Here is a 25,547-nt window from a genome sequence, read left to right on the forward strand (position 1 = left end):
AGTCACTTACCCCATTGCCTTGTAAAAAACAAACAAACTAAAAAAAGAAATAGAGAAAGGTTATCAGTGTGAGATAAGGTGAAAAATGTTAGTGTGAGTGGTTGGTTTTGACTGTTGCTAATAAGATATGTGAGTCTTTTCAAATGATGTCTTTATCTGCTAACACCATTTTTGTTTCTTATCTGAATGCTGAAAAATTGTGGAATTTCAAAACATCAGGCTTTAGCAATCACCCTTTTTTCCTCCAACTTTTAGACTGATGAGATTCAAAGTTGGAGGGGGTTTTAGGTTAACTGAACCAGTTCCCTTACCTTAATGATGAGACAACGAACTTGAGAGGTTGTGTAACTTATCCTATTTGTACTAGTAGTAAGTAGCATTGTTGTTTGAACCCACATTTCCACTGTTCTTTCAACTACCCCCAAATGTCCCTTAATTTAACTGAGTTTAATCTTACTTTAGGCAAAAAGGTTCAGTTCCGGAAGCCAGCCCCAGCTGCTGCAGACACTGTTCCCTCAAGGAAGCGCTCAACACCAATCAATGTCGCCAGTGCCATCAAGAAGAGCACTAGTGGGATTTCTCAGCAACCCTTCAGAGACAGGGTCATTCATTTACTGGCACTTAAGCCTTACAAGAAACCTGAGCTGATCCTGAGGTTGCAAAAGGATGGCCAAGTGCAGCAGCAGGACAAGGATATGCTGGACAGCCTCTTGCAGCAGGTGTGTGTTCTGTGGAGCAGGTTTGTCTAATCTATAGACAGACAAGGGGTCACCTGGCTGCTCTGCAAATGGTCTGACTGACCAGGTGACTCTCCATTTCATGTGACTGGGATATAAAATGAGTTTCTGGTGTATGGAGTTGGTGACTTAAAGTTTTAGCTTTGAGATTTATAACTCACTTGAAAGTTCTATTCTTGTGGCTTAAAACAGATTTAATAAGTTATTTAATGTAACTTTGGATTCATTGGGGTCAGCATGAAAGGCTGAGTAGGGATTCTTTCATGGCATGCCATCAAGAATTCTGTCATATGTCCAGAGAGGATGTTAACTCCCACAGTTCAGGGGAAAAGGCTGTCCCTGCCAATTAGGGCTGCCTCCCTGGCTTGGTGGCTAAGGAAGGTGAATATACCTCTTCCAGGCAGGAGGAATGAGAAGAAAAATATTGGGGATGTATTGTAGAGAATAGGATTTGGCCTACCTTTTTATTCCTACCCTGGGTATATCAGTAGAGTAAGGTTGGTATGGTGGTTGTCTTAATTTAGCTTCCTGTGCTTCCCTTCCATAAAATGTATAGTTTATGAAGATTCTACATGTAAGCGAGGAGGTTCCCTTTTGCACTTGATGTATACTGTGGTCATTTCCATTCCATACTATAATCTTTATAAAGGAAAAGTCCTTCAGTCAGTATCTTTGTCATTTTCTGTCGCCTTCATCACTGCTTGGTGCAGGACACAGACACAGACAGACACACACACACACACACACACACACACACACATGATCACGAGTCACTTGTAAGAATGTGTCAGGTGAGATTTTAACCTGGTTCTTTGTGATTTCAAGACCAGTTCACTGTTTTTCCAGGTAGAATTAAAGTAGGAGAATCACTCTGACATGCCTTTTTTAATCTCATAATAGAAAATAAGCTTTTAGCTAATTGGGCTCCAGTTGGTGAAATATTCATCATTTTTTTTATTTAAACACAAAATAAAATCTTATTCTTTTAACAATTCTGTTGCAAACCCCTTTCTTCTCAACTCAGAATTTAAGAAGGAAAAAACTTTATAATGTATTTAGTGAAACAAAACAAATCCAGCATGACTTAGGCTCATTTTATAACTTATGAAATATTCTTTTTTCTTTTTGGTTTTTGAAAGACAGTGGGACTAAATGACTTTCCCAAGGTCACACAGCCAAGCAATTATTAATTGTCTGAGGCTGGATTTGAACTCAGGGCCAGTGCTCTATCCACTGCACCATCTAGCTGGAATATTCTTAAAATAAGATTTTTAGTTAGGAGTTTAAAGTATATTTGCATAGTTTCTATCAAAATCTATTGGTTGGAGTTATTTTCCAAGAAATCTCAAATTGTCATGCCTGTTGCCCTTTCCTGGAAAGGCAAATTTCTCACTTAGTCTTAGAAAAGCAATGTAATGGGCCAGCAATTGCATATGTAATATTTATATGATGTCTGCTTTCAGATCTATTTGGGAGCCAATACAACATTATCACCTTAACATCTAGCAATTCCTGAAAGATGTAGCAGAAGTAGTATGTCATAGAGATAAAGGAAAAAAGGGAGAATCTGCATGGACTATAGATATTAGGGAGGGTTTCTTGGAATTATGATTTAGAATCGTAGGATATCTAAGCCTCAAGGGACTTAGGAACTTGAATTGTCAGAGCTGGAAATAATCCAAAGGTCTTCTCTGTGTCTTCCTGACCATGTGACCTTAGACAAAGTCCTTGGTCTTTCTGAGTCTGTTTCTCCTTCAGTAAAAGGAGGGGCATTAGACAAGATGATCTCTGAATCCACTTATTTTCTGGATAAAGAAGTTGGGACCATGCTAGCAGAGCCATGATTGGGGAGGGAGCACAGAGACCCTGTGCTAGTAACCAGAAACCTCAATTTAAGCTGCCTCTTTAATCTGTGTTCTTATAACTCTGGCAATCTTTAGAAGAACCTCTTTAAAAAGGATCATTTATCATAAGAAAAATTTTGCTGACCGAGACTGAAGTGTAGCTAGCTACTTTAAAAAAAAACACAGGTATCAGATTCTGACTGCCCTGTATCAGTTGTTTGGTCTTAATTGAATCACTTGTTTGCTTACCTCAGTTTCCTCTTCTCTTGAAATGAGGTTAGGTCAGCACACTCTTTTTTTGAAACCTGTTTCAGCTGGAACTATGATTCCTGTGACAGAAACAATAATAGAATATTGGAGATACAACAGAAAAGAGGTCCTTTTTGGAATGGGACAGCTTTCTGTTACTGATTAGATTCACAGTCCTGACCTTTCTTTTTCCCCCACAATAGTTATTATGGCAGTTCTTTGTTTGCCCTTGCATCAGTCAGGAGGGTAAATAAATACCTTCAATGTTCTGTAGTATGTTTTGATCAATGATATCAAAATATTGAATTAAGCATCAATGTCCCCCAAAGACTAATATACACTTGTTGTTTATCTTTCATGAATTCTCAGATTAATTTCAGAGAGAAAGTGGGCCTTCTGGAATTGTGATCTCATTTCTTGTTGCTGTTAAAGCTATTAAGGTGACCAGATGTGCCTGAACATTGGACAGCCTTGATAAAAACTGTTCACTTTTCTCTTCCAGAATATTAATTTAAGGTGTTTGCTTGAATTCTGAATTTCTGTTTATAAGCCTCCATTCTAAGAAACTGTCCTAGGACAGAAGCCAGTTTGGACATTCAGAAATGGTAGATGAGACCCCTGGTGTAGTGCAGACCCCTGGATCCCTTTAGGGACTCTTCCTTCCTGTTGCTTTGTCTGGGAACCTCAAGCAAATCACTTAACTTCTATAGGTCTCTTCCTCTTTATAATGTGCTACTTGCTTTGTGGTAAAAGTGTTATCAGTGGAAATTAGTAAGCCCCTAGTTTACTTAGCAGTCCCTGCCCTCCAGGTCTGACCTCTGCCCCACTCTCTAAACTCTAATAGCTCCCTATTGCCACCAAAATTGGCAGCCTTTCCAGGCTTCTCCAGGGTGGTGACTCCTGGAGGTTCCACCAACCAGACCCCTTCACCTGTGTGGATCCAGCATTTTGTTTCTGCCTTCCAGGCCTGAGACCTCCCTTCCTATCCCCACCCTGGGTTCAAATCCGACCTCAGACACTTAATAATTACCTAGCTGTGTGGCCTTGGGCAAGCCACTTAACCCCATTGCCTTGAAAAATCAAAAAAAAAAAAAACTGGGGCAAGCAAAGACTCTGTGACTTGCCCAAATTCACACAGCTAGTGTGTGTGTCTAAGGCTAGATTTGAACTTCAGTCTTGTGACTCTGGGCCCAGAGCTCTGCAGACTCCTAAATTGCCTGTTTGTCTTGAGGGCAGGCACTGTCTTTTTGCCTCTTTTTACCTGACACATAAATAGTAGGTACTTAATAAATATACATACAGGATTCATTGACAGTAATCAAAAGAGGGAAGACAGACACAAAGAGAATTGAAAGATGGAATTTTGACTGGGACTTGAATAAAGTTAAAGAAGGCAGGAGGGGTAGGTGAAAGGGAGAGTATTCCAGGCATAGAAGATGACCAGGAGACCAGCATCACTGGATTGCCATCTCTGGGGAGGTATAAAGGAATAACTGGAAAAATATTGGGGGATGAGGATGAATACAAGTTATGAAAGACTTGGAACACCAGGGAATGGGAGCTGATAGGGAGACACTGGAGTTTATGGAATCTGGTGGGTGGGTGGGGAGGGAAATAGTCACTTTTAGAAAATTACTTTGATGACAGAATGGAGGATCAACTAGGGAGAGACTTGAGAGAGAGTGGCCTGCAACTACCAAAGTCCTGGAATGGGTTCTGTACTAGAAGGATGCCAGTGCCTGGAGAGGGAAAGCAGGGCACTTGAGAGTTGTTATGAAGATAGAAAGTCCAGGACATGGACTGGCTGTGGGGGATGAGCCTGCATGACTGGTGTTGCCTTCTACAGGTTTATGGGGTTTGGGGAAAAGATAAACATGTAGAGTTTAAGATGTCTACTGGCCATCCAGTTTGAGGCATGTAAAAGTCAGCTGGAGGGTTGAGAATCATTAGCACAGTTATTGTTAATTAATTGCACAGAAGCTGTATAATAATGTAGAGGGAGAAGAGAGGGCCCAGGATAGAGTTCTCTAGAAGTAATTTATCGTTTTGAAATTTCATTATAAGTGTTCATAGCCTCAGATTGAGGGTGTATTTTGACCAAAGGTTGAAGCTGTGTGCTTCCACTTCTGAGGAAGTGAGTTTTTGGTTGTTTGCCTACTCTTTACTTTTTTACAATAATAGTGTTCAAGGTCAACAAGTCCTGAGGGCACATGTTTTCTCTTCAACTTTTGTAAGGGTTGCCACTAAATATGAGAGTTCTGAAGAAGTTAGAGACAGAGTTCTGCTCAGTATAAGGAAGGAACTTGACATTTGAGCGTAAGGGATGGCTAGAGGAAAAGATCTTCCTGAGATAAGAGATGCTTGAAGTTTAGGGGATGATGTGGGAAAATACACAACCTTCAGTTCTAGGGAAGTGAATGAACTGTCTTGGTAAATTTGGTTCATTTATTAAGTGCCTAGTATAGTCACTGTACTAAATCCTGAGGATACAAAGAAAGGCAACAAAGAACCCCGGTCCTCAAAAGTCTAATGGAAGATACAAACAAGTGGAAACAAACAGAATGTGTATGTGGGGGGCCAGAAAGTCACTGGCATTAAAGAGGATTGGGAAGAACTTATAGGTTGACTACTGGGTCTATACCCTGAAGAGATGATGAAAAAGGGTAAAAACATCACTTGTACAAAAATATTTATAGCAGCCCTGTTTGTGGTGGCAGAGAATTGGAAATCAAGTAAATGTCCTTCAATTGGGGAATGACTTAGCAAGCTGTGATATATGTTATGTCATGGAACACTTGTTCTATTAGAAACCAGGAAGGACGGGATTTCAGGGAAGCCTGGAGGGATTTGCATGAACTGATGCTGAGTGATATGAGCAGAACCAGAAAAACATTGTACACCCTAACAGCAACATGGGGGTGATGTTCAACCTTGATGGACTCACTCATTTCCATCATTGCAACAATCAGGGACAGTTTAGGGCTGTCTGCAATGGAGAATACCATCATAAAGAACCATGGAGTTTGAACAAAGTCCAAGGACTATTTCCTTTAAATTAGAATAAAAAAACCTGATATCTTATTGTCTGATCTTGTTATCTTTTATACTTTATGTTTCTTCCTTAAGGATATGATTTCTCTCTCATCACACTCAATTTGGATCAATGTATATAACATAGAAACAATGTAAAGACTGACAAATGGCCTTCTGTTGGGGGTGGAGGAAGGGAAGTAAGATTAGGGGAAAAATTGTAAAACTCAAAATAAATAAAACCTTTAATGGAAGGGGAAAAAATAGAACTTAAGGTTGAATTTTAGCCGAGACTTTGAAGGAAGTCATGTTGACCAGAAAGTGGAGGAAAAATGTTCAGGTAGGAGGGACAGTATATGAAAATGGCAGATGGTGTGTCTTATTCCAAGATCAGTTAGGAAGCCAGTGCCCCTGGATTACAGTATATGGTTTATGAGAAAGGTATAGGAAGCTTGCAGGGGTTGGAGGAGGGGATCAAATTATGAAGGGCTTTGAGCATAAAACTCATAGGATTTTTTTTTTTTTTAAATTTTTTGTTTTTACTTTTTGCAAGACAATGGGGTTAAGTGGCTTGCCCAAGGCCACACAGCTAGGTAATTATGAAGTGTCTGAGGCCGTATTTGAACTCAGGTACTCCCGACTCCAGGGCTAGTGCTCTTATCCACTGTGCCACCTAGCTGCCCTATAGGATTTTATTTTTTAAGCCTGAAGGTAATAATGAATGTGAAGGGAGTGTGTGTGGCATGGTTATAACCTGTGCCTTTAGGAACATGACTTTGACAGCTGGGAAGAGGATTGGAGGCAGACAGACCCACCAGCAGGCCAGGGTAGCAGTCTAGGAGTGAGGGAGCAGTGTCAAAAGACAGAAGGGGATGGATGTGAGAGCTGTTAAAAAAGGTAGAATTGACCATTAATTGGATCTGAAGATGGAGGATGGGAGGGAGAGGGGAGTGAGGAGTAGAGAATGATGGTTTAGGGACTTGCTTTAAAGCTTCTCTGAATGAGGATGTATGTCTGTAGTGGGGGATCTTACTTTCCTTTTCTAGAAAATGGGTTAGGTTGGATAGATGGTCCCCAAGATTTTGTCATTTCCCATTGAGCTCTACCTCCTTCCCTCCATACCTCTCATTCATCTGACTGAGTGCTTCTGTTTTTCTAGGTTGCCAACTTGAGTGCCAAGGACAGCACATACACTTTAAAAGATTGCATGTACAAGGATATTCAGAAGGATTGGCGTGGATACTCAGAAGGAGATCAGCAGTTATTAAAACGAATTCTTGTTAGGTAACTCCAATAATGTGTCATTATCCTTTGACTATGTAGACTTGTTCCTACCTCCTCATCCTCATAGTACTGTCATGTGAACTATGCCCTTTCTTCTCAGGTCCCTGAACCTCTGAAATGTAAAGGCTACCTGCTGACTATTTAAATAAGATTTTAATTAATTTAGGCCTGAGGAAGGTAGAAAAAGTCATTCTGGCTTCAGAGGCCTGGGCCCAAGCTGGGATGTTTGTGCTTGTGTCAAAAGTCAATAGAAGGGGTGGCTAGGTGGCATAGTGGATAAAGCACCGGCCTTGGAGTCAGGAGGACCTGGGTTCAAATCCTGCCTCAGACACTAATAATTACCTAGCTGTGTGGCCTTGGGCAAGCCACTTAACCCCGTTTGCCTTGCAAAAACCTAAAAAAAAAATGAAATGAAAAAGTCAATAGAGGGTTATTGAGTCAATAGAATTTGAGAGGAGAGCACCTTCCATTACCTCCTTGAGGCTACTGCCCCTGTTAGCTGCCCAGAGAGGAAAAGTACTGCCTGAAGGTGTTCATGACCTGGGCATCCCTTCTGCAACTGCCCTGGAGGAAAGGGCCAATCCCGTCAGTCTGAAGCTTACTAGACTAGCCTCTTGAAGCTCCTTCTTTGCTTAAACAGGTCTGTACAGTAAAGGGTTCGATTCAAGTAGGTGGCTTTTTTGGACTATAGATTTCTTTCATGTAAAGTTGAATTTGTGTAATGTGAATTCATAAATACACAGTGTATTTATAAATTGCTTGCCTCCCCTGCCCCCTCAGCCTGCCATGAAGAAAAGCTGAAAAGAATAGGAGAAGCCCCAGGTAAGAAGTCATAGATTGGACTTCCATACTTTCTGGATATGTTTCCTTGAATGAGTTATATCTCTTCTTTAATCTTCACTTTGCCCATTTGTAGTATGGGGAATTGTCCCATTGGATTATTGTAAGAATCAAATGAGATATATCTGAAAATGCTTTGTAAACTCATATAAAGCATTTGTTATCAATTTTTTCCTTTTGAGGCTTCTGATGGCTCTTTGGATAGAATACCCTGCCTAAAGTTAGATTGGCCTCAGATATTATCTGTGGCACTTGAGCAAATCATTTAACCTCTACCTACTTCAGTTTCCTCAACTGCAAAATGAGGATTAACAGCAGCTCCTTCCCAGAATTGTTGTGAAGATCAGATATATAATAATTTAAAAAAAAGTGCTTGGCATTCTACTTGACCCAGAGTAGTCACTCCACAAGTGCTTATTCCTTTTTTTTACCATTTCAGCCTCAGGAGTCTCAGAACAGTTCTATGTCCTTTGACTTGCCTGAGATCTTTTAAATGGTATGAGATTGACAGATATTTTCAAATAGGAGTAAAGTGATCCAGCAGAATCAGAACTCTAGAGTAGTTGCTCTTATTCAAACAAGACCAAGGCCTCACTTTGCCATTGTTTCTGTTTGAACTCTAGATCACAAGGCAGATCATTTATTTAGATATTTGCTTTGTTACCAAATTGGTGGGAGGGGGTGTCAGCTTACAAATGATAGAGAACAGTGGGCAGAACAGGAAGGCAAGTTTTGGCTCATTCTGAGAAAATTCTTAATAAACAGCTGTCCCATAGTGGGGGCAGGGGAGAAGGGCCCAGAGATAGCCTGGATAACCATTTGCCATGGAGAGTTTACAGGGGCGCTCTGGGCTCTGGATGCTGTAGTATCTTCAGGTTTTCCTTACAAATGATCCCACTCTGCTGCAAAGTCTCCCTCTGGTTACAAAATCATGAGACTTGTGCCCAAATACTTAAGACAGGCATAGTAAACGCAAAGGCTTCTGGGCATCTGTAACCACAAGGGTAGTATTTTCTCTCAATTCCAGCAAGAATCAGTTTAAAATTTCTGTTAGGCAGGTGGCAGTTTGACTGTCTACTTTTTCCAGGCTCACTTTTCTTGTGATTTTTGGCCAACTCAGAATGCTGTTCTTTGTATTTGAACAATTTCCATGATCTGAAAGCACAGTTTGGCTTGGAGATGAGACACTGTTATAGACCAGTGACATTTGCAGTATTAGAGTCTCTCTGGTATTTCTTAGGAAAATGAAAACTGGGCTGTTGCAGCTAATTTAAACATACTCAGAGTCTTGAATTCTAACCTCACTGGAAAATTACAACTGTCCACAGTTTGGTTAAAAAAAGTGCTTCTTCCATATTTACTGTGTCATTTGAAATCATGGCATTTACTTGGGACCACAATTCCAAAATAGGACCTGAAAGGCTATCTTTCTACTGGGCCAATACAAACCTGTATGTCTTTCTGGAGGCAGCATGGCTCTGAGGCAGACAGAATGACTGAAGGTGGCACAGACATAGACTTCAGAAGTGGAGAAGTACCTTCCTGGTGCTGAGCTGGGAGTGTTCCTTGTGTTGTTCTAGGGATTTCTGGGTCCTTGCTGCATTGCCAGAACCATCAATGCATACAGATTGAGTACTAGAGTTGGAAAGGATTTAATGACATTATGTCTAGTCCTGTTATTTTACAGTGAATGGGTCAGGTTGAGGTGAAGCCATCTATATACCACTAGAAAAAAACCTGAGATCCTTTTATTCTTCCACACTGTCACTCTTATACCTGCTACTCTTATTTCTTAAGGAAGCATAAGAAAATGAATGGAGTTCTAGGGTTGAATCAAGGAAACTCGTGATTTGAATCCAGCATCAGCCTCATCATCTATAAAATGGATAGAATAAGCAGGCAATGAGGATCAAATGATGAGATGATGTATATAAATTTTACAAATCTTTTAAAACTCTATTTTGAAATATTTAAGTGTTAAAGTTAAATTCAAAATTAAATTTAAATCTTAAATATTGAAGCACATTATTATAGGAGTAATAATATTATTTCTGTCAAAAATTTATATACCTAATGCTGCACAGGAATAGGCAATCTCTCTTTTCTCTAGTCTCCCAAACACCCAAGGACAAAGATTGATTGTTGTAAAGTGATTTATTTTTTCTTTTTTGATTTCCTTTTTACATATTCTAATGGATTGTACTATTACATCATATCATAGAGATGAAAATGAACTTGGGGACCATTTAGTCTAGGGTCTTAGTTTTACCAAAGAGGCAACTGACATTCAGTCAAAACATCTAAGGAGGGTGCAGCATATTGTCAAGTATGAGGAAAGGGTTGGGTTTTTTTTTAGGTTTTGGCAAGGCAATGGGGTTAAGTGGCTTGCCCAAGGCCACACAGCTAGGTAATTATTAAGTGTCTGAGACCGGATTTGAACCCAGGTACTCCTGACTCCAAGGCCAGTGCTTTATCCACTATGCCACCTAGTCGCCCATGAGGAAAGGTTTTAAGAGCCACCATCCATGGGAAGAATGAATGCTGTACTGGTGGTACTCAAAAAAGAGTAATAATGGAAGATAAAAAAAATAAATAAAAAGAACCCAAGAAAGGTCTCCAACCCATCAAGTTGATCCCCTGTGAAGGGATTTATGTGATGATGTGACAGGGCATTGGCAGATTTTGATTGGTACAGTGTAATAGGGAGTACTTGGGCTGGTCAGATAATGGCTCCATTGACCTGCAGGGTCAAAGCTGTCAGGAGTTCCGGGATATGGATTGTTAGCACTGAGACAGACAGATACATTATGTTATTGTCCATCTATACTACTAGCTTTAAAATTTTTCTAGGTGCATCCTGTAATTTGAAGAGATAGAAATCACTGTAATGAATAACTGATTCTCTTCTTCCCCCATATAACGGTTTCAGCAGATCAAGGAATTCTTTCTACTGTGATTAGAGTGAGGGGAGATGAATCTAACCTGGGCCCCTGTTATATTGGACCTTCTCCTTTTAAAGTCCCTCTATGATTCTTCAGGAAAAAGTTCAGAGATTTAGACTAAAGGAGTGAGGAGGTGAATTTATTAATTTGGTTGTATTGGATTGGTTACTGTTAATTAAATGATGTGTGAATTCAGTGATAATTCACTCAACTTTTTTTTTTTAATATTAAGGGACTTGCCCAAGGTCATACAGCTAGGCAATTATTAAGAGTCTGAGGCCCGATTTGAACTCAGGTCCTCCTGACTCCAGGGCCAGTGCTCTATCCATTGTGCCACCTAGCTGCCCCAATTCACTCAATTCTTGAGAGAGACATTGTCATGGTGGTTAGAGCTTGGCCCAGAACCATTAAGTAAACTTGACTACATGCTGGATAGACTTCCCGGACCAGTCAATCTGTCCTGAGATTCTTAAGGTGTCCAGGTGGTGTTGGTCTCCATTAGTAGAGGGAGTTGCCATATCTGAGTATTCCCCATGCCAGTGAAATCCCAGACCCAGGCCCTGTGCTGGGAGGACCCCAGGAAATCATAGGCTTTTTTATTGGCTGTTAAGTGCTTCAAAAAAACCACCTGCTCCCAACGCCTGATTTCTCTTTCAGCCACACTGAATTAAAAATAATTAGCCAGGGTCCAGAGATTTAAGTTTTTTTCCTCTTTGTAACCATTCAGACAAATTGTTCAGGAAAATTAGACTTAAGAAGCAATCAACTGATGAACTCAGGAAGCCTCAGCTTTCAGCACATGTCAAGGCCTGGCTCAAACGGTCCCATACACAAACAAAACTCAACTCATCCCACCTTTAATGAAGGATGCTCTGTTTAACTATTTATAACTTCACTTTTCAGGAAACTCTGTCAACCACAGAATGTAAGTAGTGTTCCTGGAGACACACCTTCCTCAAGTCCGCCACCAAAAGACCCTTTGAATTCCTCATCACCCCCCCAGGTAGGTGACAAGAAGGATTAGAGAAAAATGGTTTGGAGAGACTGCCTGGGATAATGGAAGGGAGAATGGATTTGGAGTCAGGAGAAAGAGCTGCCAGGAGGGAGTGACAAGGTCACTAATCTTTGAGTCCAAAGTCCAACCACCCTCTGAGATGTATGTAAAGTTCTTCGTAAAGCTTTGGGCACTAAATTATAAGTGTAAGTAAAGTAAAGTAATGGACAAGCACACTGGATTTCGAACTAGGTGACCTGGGATAGATGACCTTGATCAAATGGTCATTTAATCTCTCCAAGACTTGTTTCCTTATCTCTAAAATGGGAATGTTTCCTGTAATAGAGATATCATAGGATTGTTAGAATCACAAAAGATAATATAGATAAATCACTTTGCTTTGTTTTGTTTTTTAATTGTAAAGTTCTATATAAATGTGAGGTATTATTTCTGGTATAGAGTTTCCCATGGACCTTTGAAGTCTTTGTATTTACTTAATTAGAAAATCTTTTGAAAAAAATAACCTTTTGAGATCATGTCAAAAAAGAGACATCTGAGCTTGTTTCTAGCAATCGGTGCTAATTTTTATATTACTGTAGTTTTAGTGGACTGCAGGACACCATGGTTGCAGAATGGTCATATAATTACCAATTTTTGGAGATTTTGATCACAGTGACATTGAAATGTTTAAGCTGTACCAAATGCAATCAGATGTTTGAAACAGAAAACACTGAGGGTTCAGCAGAATCCTGTGGTGATAAATTTATCCCTTCAGCACTGATGTGTTCTTAATGTGACTGGGTCCCCCTGTATTGGGCCTGGGAGAGGTGCAAAGTTAGATAAGATTATGCTTCTCTCAAGAAGTTCACAGGCTAGTAGGAGTGAAATAACACAACTAGAGTAGTCACTGAAAATATTTGAACTTGGTGGTTTCTAGAGCTTCTAGTTGGAATTTAAAGAGTATATGTCTGTCATGAATATGACCCTGCTAATTAAATTCATTGAAGTATGTACTTGCCTGGAGTTAGTATTTTTAAGGATAACTTCCCTTAAAAAAATCTGTTATTAGTTTCATAATTTTCCCCCTGTATGGATTTAAAATTTCATACGTTTAGAGGACTTCCTTTTTGGAAATTACTTGCACAGATTTTGTCTGTGACTTAAAAGAGTCTTAGAGAGTTTGCTTGATATACTTCCCAAGTTAAGCCTGGACTTGGATCACGATCTAAGGGATGATAGGGAGCTAGCTACAAGAATTTGTTGAAGAGTGAGATAATAAGATCCAATTTCTATTAAAGATGATTTTGCCACAGAGTGGAGAATGGTTTGGAGTAGAAAGAGATTTGAGGCAGACAGACCCCTCAACAGAACACTGCAATAATCAAGATATGAGGTGATGAAAGTCTGTACTAGAGGGTACAGACCTTCCTCTAATGTCAGAGGAGAGAAGGAGGCATATTTGGGAGGTGCTGCAAAGATAAAATTGACAGACCTTGGCAACAGATTGCACATGGGGGAGGTGAGAAAGAGTGTTTGCTAATGTTTGCACAGCTAGTATGTTCCATACAGGACTTTAACCCACAGTTCCTACCCTTTATCCACTCTACTGTTGTGTTCTGTTTCCTTTGCACAAGAGTAGGTTGTATTTGTACGTGTAATTGTTGCATTCCTCATCGCTGCCCGCCCGCCCCCGCCCCACCCCCCCCAGTAGGTGACCAGAAGGGTTAGAGAAAATGTTGGTTTGGCAAAACTGCCTGGGATAGTGGAAGGGAGAACTGGATTTGGAGTCAAGAGAAAGAGCTTCCAGGAGGGAGTGACAAGGTCACTTAATCTTTTCTGAGTTCAAAGTACAACCACCCCTCTGAGATGTATGTAAAGTTCTTCATAAAGCTTTGGGCACTACATTATAAGTGTAAGTAAAGTAATGGACGAGAGCACTGGATTTGGAACTAGGTGACCTGGGATAGATGACCTTGATCAAATGGTCATTTACTCTCTCTAAGACTCAGTATTGAATTCTTGAAACTTCATTGATGCACAAGTCTCACCAAATCAGATCCAGTTTGGACCACAGAGCCCAATAGAACCAACAGTCATATAACATTATACAAACATTTATCATCACTGGGCACAAGACAAGAGCTTGGAAGTTGGGGAGAGACAAATTTAAAAATTTTAGAAATGGTCCTTGAGCTCAGAAAATTTTGTCTCATATTTATCTGATAGGGATCTGTGTTTCTTCAGCACAGGACTGACCAGATCACTCCCTGCTTCACTTCCTGATACCTCCATGATAGATATGAACTGCTCTGGAGTAATAGAGGGTAAAGACTTCTCAACTAGCACCAGCCTCCCTTCCTAGCCTTCTTACATGTTATTCTACTTTATGAACTGTGCAATCTAGCCAAACTGACCACCTTTCTGTTCCTCATGTACAGCACCTCTCCATCAGCCACCACTGTATCTTTGCAATGACTGATCTTAGATCCAGGGTTCTTTTCCTCCTTAACTTGCTTCTTAAAATCTCTAATTTCCTTCAAGACTCAGTTCAAGCTCTATGAGTTTGCTCTGCTAGAACTTTGCTGGTCTTCATAACTTTTAGCCTCTTCACCTCCAAAAGAATTAAGTTGTATTGATTTTGCACATATTTTTATATATCTGTTGTTCTGTATGCTGTATAGCAGAAAATATCATCTCCCCCAGCAGAATATCAGCTTGCTTCTAGGATTCAGGGACTTTGTGATTCCCTTGTCTAGTACAAGGCCTGACATAGAGTAGGCACTTCATATATGTTTGTTCCTCAATAGAATAGAAAGTTTACAAAGTTCATTTCATCCAAACAGGCCTATGAGCCAAACATTTGTCAGTAGTGTTGTCATTTGACTGTGTCATCACCTTGTTTGACAGTCTGCAGTATTTCTCAGGTCTCTCTGGGAGAGATAGCATCATTCAAGCCTCCATTGCCTGACTCCAACTTTATTTCATAGAACTTTCTTTTAGCTGTTCCATCTCCATATCATCATACACAAGTAGTCCCATAGTCTCCAAATGTATTCTCTTCCTCTTTATCCCTGCCTCTCAGAATTAACTCTGATTTCACTTATTCTGTGAAGTAATACCCTTTCCCTTCCAAGTTCTTTTCCTTGAAAAAAAAAATCCCTTTGTTATATAAGCATATTGATAGTAAGGATGGAATTTTGTTCTCCTTCTCTGCATATAATAAACACTTGATAAATGTTTGCTCAATTGAATCCAGTTAGTATATAAATGAAGAAAGTGAGTTTGTAAAAGTCTATTTAGCTATAATCTGTTTGAACAGTATGCTCTAGATTTGATATTAGCTATTCTGGACCCCAGTCCACTGTTCTTTTCATGGCATTGCCCTGTTTGCTAGTAGAGTGGAAGTAAAGGGATTAAAAACCCAAGAGAAGAAGGCAGAGTAGGGGTGGCTAGGTGGTGCAGTGGATAGAGCACCGGCCCTGGAGGACCTGAGTTCAAATCCGGCCTCAGACACTTAATAATTTCCTAGCTGTGTGGCCTTTGGCAAGCCACTTAACCCCACTGCCTTGCAAAAATCTAAAAAAAAAAGGCAGAGTGCTTGAGAAATTGGAGGAGAAATTAGCTAAATTAGGAGCAATGTTTTTATCTGGGTAGACCAGGGAAGGTGTCAAAGGTGACATCTAAATTGAATCTTTTAGGAAAGGATGAATGTACTTAATCCAGTGGGGATAGAAATAGGCAGTTTATTCCAAGCAGGTGCATGAACCAAAGACACAAATGTTTTTTAAGAGAGGGCAGGATCGAAAGCAGGGAGTATAGTGAGTCATGAAGTTTGGTAAGAGCTTAGACTAGATGAAGTGAAGGGAGGAATGCAAATGAAAGCAGTCTAGTTGTTAGTATTTCCTTGGTCATGAATTTGACTTTCTCAGTAGAAGGTCTCCAGCCAAGGAATGGAAACCAGGACTGATATGGTTTCCCTGGTTTTCTCCTGAGCACGCTTTTTTGCTAGACTGAGTCAGAGGATCTAAGGAAGTCTTGCAAACTAGAGCTATACCCCTGAAACCATAGATAATCTCCTTTTTAAACCAAAAGAACAGATACCCTTGAAGTTTGTTTAAATGTTATAGTTTGTTGATATTGTGATAAAGATCTAGGCTGGGATTCCGGAATTCAATTTTAATTCCACTAACTAACTTGTGACCTCTCTGGCCCTCGGTTTTTGTCTATAAAATGGTGATAATTCCTGCCAATTCCTCAGGATTGTGAACACAAAACACTTTGGAAAATGAAGCTATTCCAGTTAGCTTTGCATTTATTACTGCTGAAGGATAAAGAAAGAGGAGGAAAAAAACAAATTTTTCTGATCCCAAATCTGAATTTAGACGTAGGAGACATGGGACTAAACCCATGTCTCCCCCTAACTGATTGTATACTTCAGGCAAACCTCTTTCCCCTGTCTAGGCTTCAGCTCCCCTCCCAACACCTCTATGCCACCCCCTTGTCCTTGTAAAATTGAGGTAGACTAGAGCATCTCAAAATTCCCCTGTAGCAATAAAATATGTATCTTTCTGAGGTGCTTGCTGAGTTGTCAGGAAGGAATCTCTTGGCATCTGCATCTTTTCACATGCAGAAAGAAATAACAGTTTTGGGATTAGAGTTGACCATCTGTTGAACACCCAATATTACCTTCCCCCAGTCTACTTGATAAGGATGATTTTTGTTTGTTTTTAACACCTATTATTAACAGGTACATGGGTTACCATGTAAGACCACTGGCCACGGTCAAATGACTGTTGGTTTGAATAATTAGTCTTTTGTTTAAGTCATGCCCTGACTAGAGCTTTCCCATTAGTACTTACTTGGATTTATGGTCCTGAAATGATGATAGGTTTTTCTTTCCTTGGTTAGCATTTTCTTTGCTTGGATTCTTTCTGGGCTCTTGTCCAGATTAAAACTAAGATAACTGATTTTAGTTATCACAATGATCATCATAGTTATCAGTGTTAAGTGACTGAATAACTGATTTCAGGCCCTTTCCTTTCTGCCCTTTTCATCCTATAGTCTAAAGTGATCCCTTTAGGAGGAGAGGATAGCCTTTCATATGCAATTGAGTGCTCTCTTCCCAACTAATCCCATGTAGAATTTGGGTTTTTTTGTCTGGCAGGAATTCACCTTTCATCCATAAGGGATGTGGAAGTGCTGGCCAGCCAGGCAGAACACTCATCCATCATAGCCTCCATATGCAGATTATAGCTGGTTGCTGTAGACCTTTGGTCCTGCTGCCCTTCCTGAGGTCCCATCAAACAGTGTTTGAAAGCTTTTTCTGGTCAAAGTGAAGAAGTGAGCCTTACTATAATGACTAGTGCTAGCTCTGAGTTACAACTTGGGGGGACCCTGTGCCAAAGACTAAGATGCACTTTATTGACTTTAGGCCACTTCTGAAGCCTTATGCCTGCCTAGATAGAATTCAGTCATGCTAAAAACTTTCATGTTGCATTTTATCCCCACTGAAGCCTAGAACAAGATAGCACCATGGTTTTGCTGGATTCCTTTTCCCCACCTTCATTAGACATGGGAGTACCCGTCAGACAGATTAGTGGTATAATCAGAGATAAATTAGCTTTGTCCTTGTGATCACTCCTTATCCCTTGGGGCCAGCAGTAGGGAACTGGGGGGTTCTTTCCTTCAATTCCTTTTGCCTTGAAATAGATTTCTTAAATCTAGAAGTGCTTTGTGAAGTTGAAGATTCCATCTTCAAACAAAGACCCTCAGGAAAATGTTTTAGTTTAAGAGAAATAATTATAAATTCTTTCAGTTTCCATTCATTGTGAATCTTCCTCTTTCCCCAACAGCAAGGCTTTGTTCCAATCTGTGAACAGGATGCCTCACTCAACCCCCATGCTGACAGGTGTTTTCTCTGAGTAGTTCTCTTTATAAACAAGTGCAGAGAGAGAGAGAGAGAGAGAGAGAGAGAGAGAGAGAGAGAGAGAGTGTTTGTGTATGTGTAAGTCCATCCATCCACACACCCGCGCCCCTCCCCCTTTCATTTGTAGCTCAGTGGCCATTAAGCACATTAGAAAAGGCCTAAACTTGGCCTCACCATCTGAGCTGTGCTCAGCAGCAGCATTTTTAGGACATGATGTTCTTGTGCACACTGAGGAAACTTCCTTAGATTGTGGACAGAATCTGGAAGGGACTGGGGCAGCTTGGGGAAAGGCTGGGGAAAGCCCAAATGGTTGGTTCCTCAAGGGTTTTTTCAAGAACCAGTCCCTCACCTAATTTTTCTTTGGGTTTAGAGACCCAGTCAGCACCCAGTCTCTTTCGGGTAGTAGTGACCAGGTGACAGTGTTAAGTGAGGATGGAGTATAATTTTGTAATACAATACAGGTTGAACGATTCATCTGTGCTGAGCACCTGTTGAATGTTTCCCAAGTCCCTTCTATTTCCTAAACTACCAACACTATGTCACAGTGCCACCTCGTGGCTCTTTGGAGACTTGCAGGCAAGGATTCTCCAAAATAGTCAAGAATAAGGTGTAGTTTATGCTTTTAATGCTTAGATGAAGAGGATAACTAGACTGAGGACCACCAAGGAGTCCATCTTATTAAATTACTTAGTAATACAAATAAGCAGATATACCTCTGGCAGACCAAAATGCCATTGTGCATACATAAATGACTGTTTTTTCAGTTGTATGCAATTATTACTAAGATGCAAGTTAATTTTAAAATGTTACTGATAATGTTTTGTTAGGATGCGTTTTCTCAGTCAGTAGATGAATATCAGCTGCTATCAAGGTAAATGGTCCATAAAATCTTTTGATAGTTTAAAAAAATACTCAGAAAAGTTGGAAACTATTAGATTAGCTATCCTTAAAGTCCCTTCCAGAGCTAATATTTCATAAGCTGATAAGAACCTGTTGGAATCCTTTTGAAGCATTTTCTGCAAGATCTACTACTCCACTAATTCCTCTTATTTTTTTTTAAAAAAGAAACTTTCTTTGTTCTCAGAAACGATCTCAGCCTCTGGATTTCATTGACCCACTAGCAAATAAGAAGCCGAGGATATCTCATTGTACTCAAAGGACTCAGCCCACTTTCAATGGGAAACTGAACTCTTCTAATGGGAAGGAAGTCCCTTCTGCTCCTGGCCCAGCTTCTGTAGCCAATTCAGTAAGCTCTAGCTCCCACCTCCCCAGCCTGGAGCTTCCCCAGCCTCACGACCCCCTCACTGATGTCAGCAATGACATATGTCACAATGGTAGAGACTGTGAGAATGCCGAGGCCTCTGAGAGCCTCAGTCTCCCTCTGCTGACAGACTGTCCCCAGACCAGCAAACACAGTTGTGCCTCATGGCATGTGAAAACCAAGAAGAAGTCCAAAAAGCACAAAGAAAAGGAGAAGCGAAGTGAGGAAAAACATAGAGAAGAAAAGCAGGATTGTGAACTCGTGAAGAACTCCGATACAAAGATGAGTGAGGCTCTTCAGGAAGGCACAGGTAGGTGTCTTAGTGGGCAGGCTGTGTGGCCTTGGGGTGGGACCAGTGAGGATGGCCTCCCTTTTGGAAAAAAGGGTTTATTGACTGTAAAATGTAATCATATCATGTACAGACACCATGTATCATTCTCCCCAAGCTTTCTGTGCCAATACTGGCCATAGGTAACCCTTCTCTTGACAGACAAGATCAGGATAGCTATCTGATGGGGCTCCTCAGTAGGCTACATAATTTACTTTAAAACTGGAAACTGTAGTACCTGGTATACTAGAAAAGGATACTTGAATGTGTTTTTGGAAGAAAGACCTAGACTTGAATTACGCCTCTGGTATATATTCATTTTGTGACTTTGGACAAATTACTTAACTTTCCTGCTGATGAGCTCCCCTCTCCGTAAAATGAAAGAGTTGTATTAGATATGCTGTAAAGTTTCTTCTAGTTCTAAGTCCTGTGATTCTGTATCCAGAGTTGCTAAAGTATTGTCCTGCTAGAACAAAATTAGAATGGCTGTTTTCTCCCAGTATTAGGGATAGATGGGGAGAGTGACAATAACCTTTACCTGATCTGTTGGAAGAAGAGAAGATACAAAATGAATTACCATCTTGGGCTTGGATAGGGACCTCAAAACAAATAGTCTAAGTGTAAAACATAGATTTTTTTTTTCCCAGCTTGCTTTCCTAGCTAGTGTTTGTTCAGCTCCACTTGAAGACCAGCAGTGATGGAGGACTTGTTAATCTATAAAAGCATCAAAGATGTCTGGGAAATAAGTAATATCAAAAAAAATATGGGAATGTCAGGGGGCTTCAAGCCTAATATGTGTGTGTCAGCAGTGTCATGGGATCCTTAGAAACTGATGGGACCTTAAACCCATAACTTGGGAGGGAATCTGACCACCCTGGTCAAAACTGACCTCCACTGTCAGGTCCTTGGAGACTAGAAGAGAACTAGAATCCAGGCCATGCAAGGGCAGGATAGAATGGCTGTGTTGTTTGAAGAGATGTGTGTGTGTGTGTGTGTGTGTGTGTGTGTGTGGTGTGTTGTGTTGTGTTTCTTACATAATCACCGTCTCCAAGGTCCTGATGGGAGAGGGCTTATTAATTGTGCTAAATGAAGAGGGAGGTTGAGACAAGTATATTCCAGAATCCCCTTAAGATAAAAATCCTGAACATTTTGAACTGCCTGAAAGTGGAATGGGCAACCTTTAGGAGGTGGCATAGCTGTTGTCACTGATCACTTGTCAAGGATGTCATAGAAAGACACTTGCTCAGTGTCTCGATTCCCTTCAAGCTTTGAATTTGTGAAAAGAATGGTTCTAAAGGGTGCCAACATTGGACAGTCAAAAGAAGCTGTTAAGATTTTAAAGAATGGAAGAGACGGAGCAACTGAGGTTAGGGACTCTGTGAACCTTGAGGCTGAGCTGTACTGAAGTATCTACTGCTTCTCTTCCTCCCCCTTTTCACAGTTTACTCCCTTAGATTTCAGTATCCCTTTCCATACATATGCTGTCATTCTGGGATCCAGCCACATTGGCCTACTTGCTCCTCTTTACCCCTAACATTCCATCCCTGGTCTCTCTCTATGCCTTTGTACAGAATACCCCCTCTACACTCTCTCTCCTGCCCAGCCTGGAATCCCCTCTTTTCTCTCCAGGATCAACTCCAGTGCTATATCCTACTGGAGGCCTTTCCTGACCCAGCTTGTTAGTTTCCTCTCTCCTTACCTTTTATTTCATTTATAGGTTTCTTATATTTACTTAAATGGTATGTGGAAGCTTCTAGAGGCAATCCCTTGCCTACTATTTCTTCTCAAGTACAATCTCAGGGCTTATTTAAGGCAATGGGGTTAAGAGTGATTATCTGGGGCAGCTAGGTGGTACAGTGGATAGAGCACTGGCCCTGGAGTCAGGAGGACCCGAGTTCAAATTCGGCCTCAGACACTTAATTACCTAGCTGTGTGACCTTGGGCAAATCACTTAACCCCATTGCCTTGCAAAAACCAAAAAAAAAAAAAGAGTGACTGACTCCAGGGCCGGTGCTCTTATCTACTGTGCCACCTAGCTGCCCCATGTAACAGGTTCTTAATAACTATTGATTAAATCAAGTTCCCTTTTCCAAAGATACAGCAATATGTACATTCTCATACATTTGGCACAGACATATGGAGGAAGACTAAATCTTTTCAGAAAAAAAATCTCAAAAATATGAATTTATTGCTCAAATGAATTCCTAGTTGATAGAATGTGTTGGAGAAGGGTTTTTGATGTAGGGCCAAACATTGTAAAAAAAAATAGGAGCCCTAGAAGACTTTGGTTCTGGTCCCAGATCCAGAATCAACTCACCAGGTGATCAATCCTACCCAGGACAAGGCCTTTGTAAGCTGCTATTGCTTCATCTGTAAAATAAGACAATTGAACTAGTTGATCTCTGTGGCCCCAGTTCTAATAGTCTATAAATCTGTGATGTTAAAACTGGTACTCTCAAGACTGGTGCCATTCATATCTAAGGAAACTGCTGTCACGTTCTTTATGAAAAGCAGTATAGTATAGTCGTGTATCGTAGAAGACTAGAAAAGAGTTGGGTATGAGCCTGAGTGTCTGTTCATCATCTAAAATGTTTGATCATAGGCAAGTCTTTTCCTCACTTTGGATCAATTTCCCCTACAAAATGAGATGAATGGTTATAAAATTATCCCTAAGATCCCTTTTAACTTTAAATTTTATGTTCCTATGAAATGTCTTGATTTAGATCTTCACCTCTCTGGGTTCATTGTAGAGGCAGATTAGAGTTCTTGGTTGGTTCCTGGTAGCAGCTACTTTATTGTCCAGAGTTGCCTCCCAAGGGGTGCACACACCCACTACTTCAGGTGGATATTATGTGTATATAAGAATGCATGTAAATGTTAGTTATTATCAACATTATTATCCCAGCTGAGGAGAACCTAATCTCTAAGAATTGGTATGTGAAAGTATGTTGACATATTGGTGAGCTTTGTAGCCCAGGAAAAGAAGCATTAGATTTTTCTGACAAATTGATGCCTTCCTTCACTTTGACAAATTGCAATGAGAGTTCTGAAAGTCTTTGTTGCACTAATCATGGAACCAAATGTCAGATCCATAGTTGTCATAGCAACTTAGAACTTTGTCCCCATTGGTAGGCTGTGCTTTAGTTTAGAAGCAGTAATCAGCAGTCTGTAGCAATGGGCTAATTCCAATAACGTGAAATATCACTTGATTGGATTCAAAAAATAAGCTACAAAAGTATTCAATAGAAAATATAGTGGCAATAATAATTAACATTTGTATCATCATTCACATGAAGAAATCCCAGTGATTCTAAACCTTTTTATAGGTCACGATACAAATCTCATTCCTTAGGTTCTGATTTCTTATTTGTATCTCCTTCAGTCCTCTCACCCCAAAGTTCAAACCAAGTGCCGCCTGTCCCTTCCACTTTGCCTTCTGAAATACCTGTTCTTTAGGTAACAGACTTCCCTTCATCTTAAATCTTTTCTTCTCTCACTCCTTTCTCTTCTAGCTTTTACTGAAACCCAGCTTTCTACTTCTCCAAAGTCCATATTGCTAATATCCACCACCCAGTTCAACTTCTGGTAGCTGTTGTCTACAGACTTCTGTTTCCCTGAGTTCAGGACCTGGTTCACCATTTATCCTCCTTCCCAAGTGCTTGTTCTAAGGAACTAAGGAACTTCAGCATCCATCTTGACTGTCCATCAAACCTCACTTCTTCCATTTCCTTACTTTCTATGGACTTACTCCTTACACCACCCCTCCAAAGATGATCATCCCTTTTTTCTTGCCATCATTCAACAAATGCACCACTTTCATGCTGAAGAATTCTTAAATCCCCTTAATTGATCTTCATCTATTGGCTCCTACCTTTCTCTCTGCCCTACTTCTACCCAAGCCCTACTCCTCCACCACACTGTGGCTTCTGGTGTCTTGAACCCCTCTACAGTGTCCTCCTCCCTTTGTATCACTGATTATGCAAGCCAGATCTCATATTTTGATCACTCCTACTACATGCTCTACACATGTGCTGCTGGATGGAAATGGAGGAAAGGGTACAACAATTCTGACTGTGGCTGGTCTGCTAATAGCTTTCCAAAGTGCCTCTTCCAAACCTTACCATCTCTCCTTAAATAACCCATGGCCCCTTCCTACCACCTTCTCAGTTGAGAACCTCTCATCATTTTACAGAAAAATAATCTCACTACCTTCTCCTGCTCCTTCTCTTCCTCCATCCCTGTCTCACATAAGGTGACCTTACTCCTTACCAAGGCTAACTCTTCTCCTTCAAGGGGATCCCCTTCCTTTCAACCTCCAACAGATTACCACCCCCAATCATTCTTACTCTTTTTTTAATGATTTTTTAAAAGGTCATTTTCTTTACTTTTTAAATTTTTATTTTTCCTAGTTACATGTAAAAACAAGTTTTAACATTCATTTTTAAACTTTTGAGCTTAGAATTCTCTTCCTTCTTCCTACACTACCCCTCCCCCAATTGAGAAAGCAAGTAATTTGATATAGGTTAAAAATGTGTAGTCATGTAAAATATTTCCATAATAGACTTGTTTGATTCCCCCACAAAAAAAAAGAAACCAAGAAAAATAAAGTAAAAAAGTATGCTTCAATCTGTATTCAAACACTATCTGCTCTTTCTCTTTCTCTCTTGAGATCGATATCATTCTTTTAAAATAAGTCCTTCAGAGTTATCTTGCTGAGAAAAGGTAAATCAATCACAGCAGATCATCCTACAATATTACTGTTATTTTGTATGTGGTCCATTTTCATTTTTCATCAGCTCATGCAAGTCTTTCCAGGTTTTACTGAGAGAATACTGCTCATCATTTCATGAAGTAGAATAGCATTCCATCATAATCATATACCACAGTTTTTTCAGCCATTCCCCAACTAATGGGCATCCCCTTAATTTCCAGTGCCTTTCTACCAAAAAAGAGCTACTTTAAATATCCTTATACATAATAGATCCTTTTCCTTCCTGTTTTTCATCTCTTCCATAATACTGACCTAGTAATGGCCTTGCTAGGTCAAAGGATAGGCATAGTTTTATAACTCTTTGGCCATAGTTCCAAATTGCTCTACAGAATGGTTGAATCATTTCACAACTCCTCCATCACTGCACTAATATCTTATTTTGTCTACATCCTCTCCTACATTGGTTATTTTCTCAATCTGTCCTATTAGCCAATCCAATAGTTATAAGGTAATATTTCAGAATTATTCTAATTTGCATTTCTTTAATCAGTAGTAAATTAACACATTTTTAATATAACTGTAGCTAGCATTGATAGCCATCTAAAAACTGTTCTTATCTTTTGATTATTTATCAATTGGGGAATGATTAATTTTTTTAATGAATTTAACTTTTTCTCCACAGTTAATGTTGCTAACTATATTTCCCTCCATCCTAGTTCCCCCACACACACACACCTATTTATTCCATTCTCTCTTTTTTCACCCTGTCTGTCCTCAAAAGTTTTGACTACCTCCTCTCACAATATGCCCTTCTTCTATCACAGCCCCTCTATCCCCTTTCTCCTATCCCTTCCCCCTTCCCCTTATACTTTTCTGTGGGGTAAGATAGATTTCTATACCCAGTTTAGTTGTGTATATTATTCCCTCTCTGGGCCAGTTTTGATAAGGGTAATACTTAACTCCCCTTTACCCCCCCCATCTCCTATTCCATTGCAAAAGCTTTTTGTTTTTGTTTTTTGTGAGTTAATAGAGTTAAGTGACTTGACCAAGGTCACACAGCTAGTAAGTATCAAGTGTTTTAGACTTGATTTGAACTCAAGTCCTCCCGACTCCAGGGCCAATGCTCTGTCCATTGTGCCACTTAGCTACCCTAACAGCTATGTGAAATAACTTACCCCATTCTACCTCTCCTAATACATTCCCCTCTCTTCCCTTAACTCCATCTCATTAATATATTAATCTCTTCATATTCAACTCCCATCTGTGCCGTGTGTGTGTGTGTGTGTGTGTGTGTGTGTGTTCCTTCTAACTGCTCTTATAGATGAAAAAATTCATGTAAGTTATCAATATCATCTTCTCATGCAGGGATATAAGCAGTCTCTTATGATTTATCTTTCCTGT

General features: G+C 40.1%; 1 protein-coding gene across 1 annotated transcript in view; it reads left to right on the forward strand.

The window, feature by feature from the left end:
• ELL (elongation factor for RNA polymerase II) overlaps positions 1-25,547 on the forward strand; it is a 142,998-nt gene that overhangs the window by 106,758 nt on the left and 10,693 nt on the right. Inside the window, exons 5-8 of the mRNA XM_074204751.1 lie at positions 463-719; positions 7,020-7,144; positions 11,830-11,929; positions 18,931-19,417. Coding sequence (XP_074060852.1) covers positions 463-719; positions 7,020-7,144; positions 11,830-11,929; positions 18,931-19,417 — 969 coding nt within the window. The remainder of the gene's footprint in view (positions 1-462; positions 720-7,019; positions 7,145-11,829; positions 11,930-18,930; positions 19,418-25,547) is intronic.

Source organism: Macrotis lagotis, chromosome X (assembly GCF_037893015.1).
Source record: "Macrotis lagotis isolate mMagLag1 chromosome X, bilby.v1.9.chrom.fasta, whole genome shotgun sequence".
Lineage (NCBI taxonomy): Eukaryota > Metazoa > Chordata > Mammalia > Peramelemorphia > Peramelidae > Macrotis > Macrotis lagotis.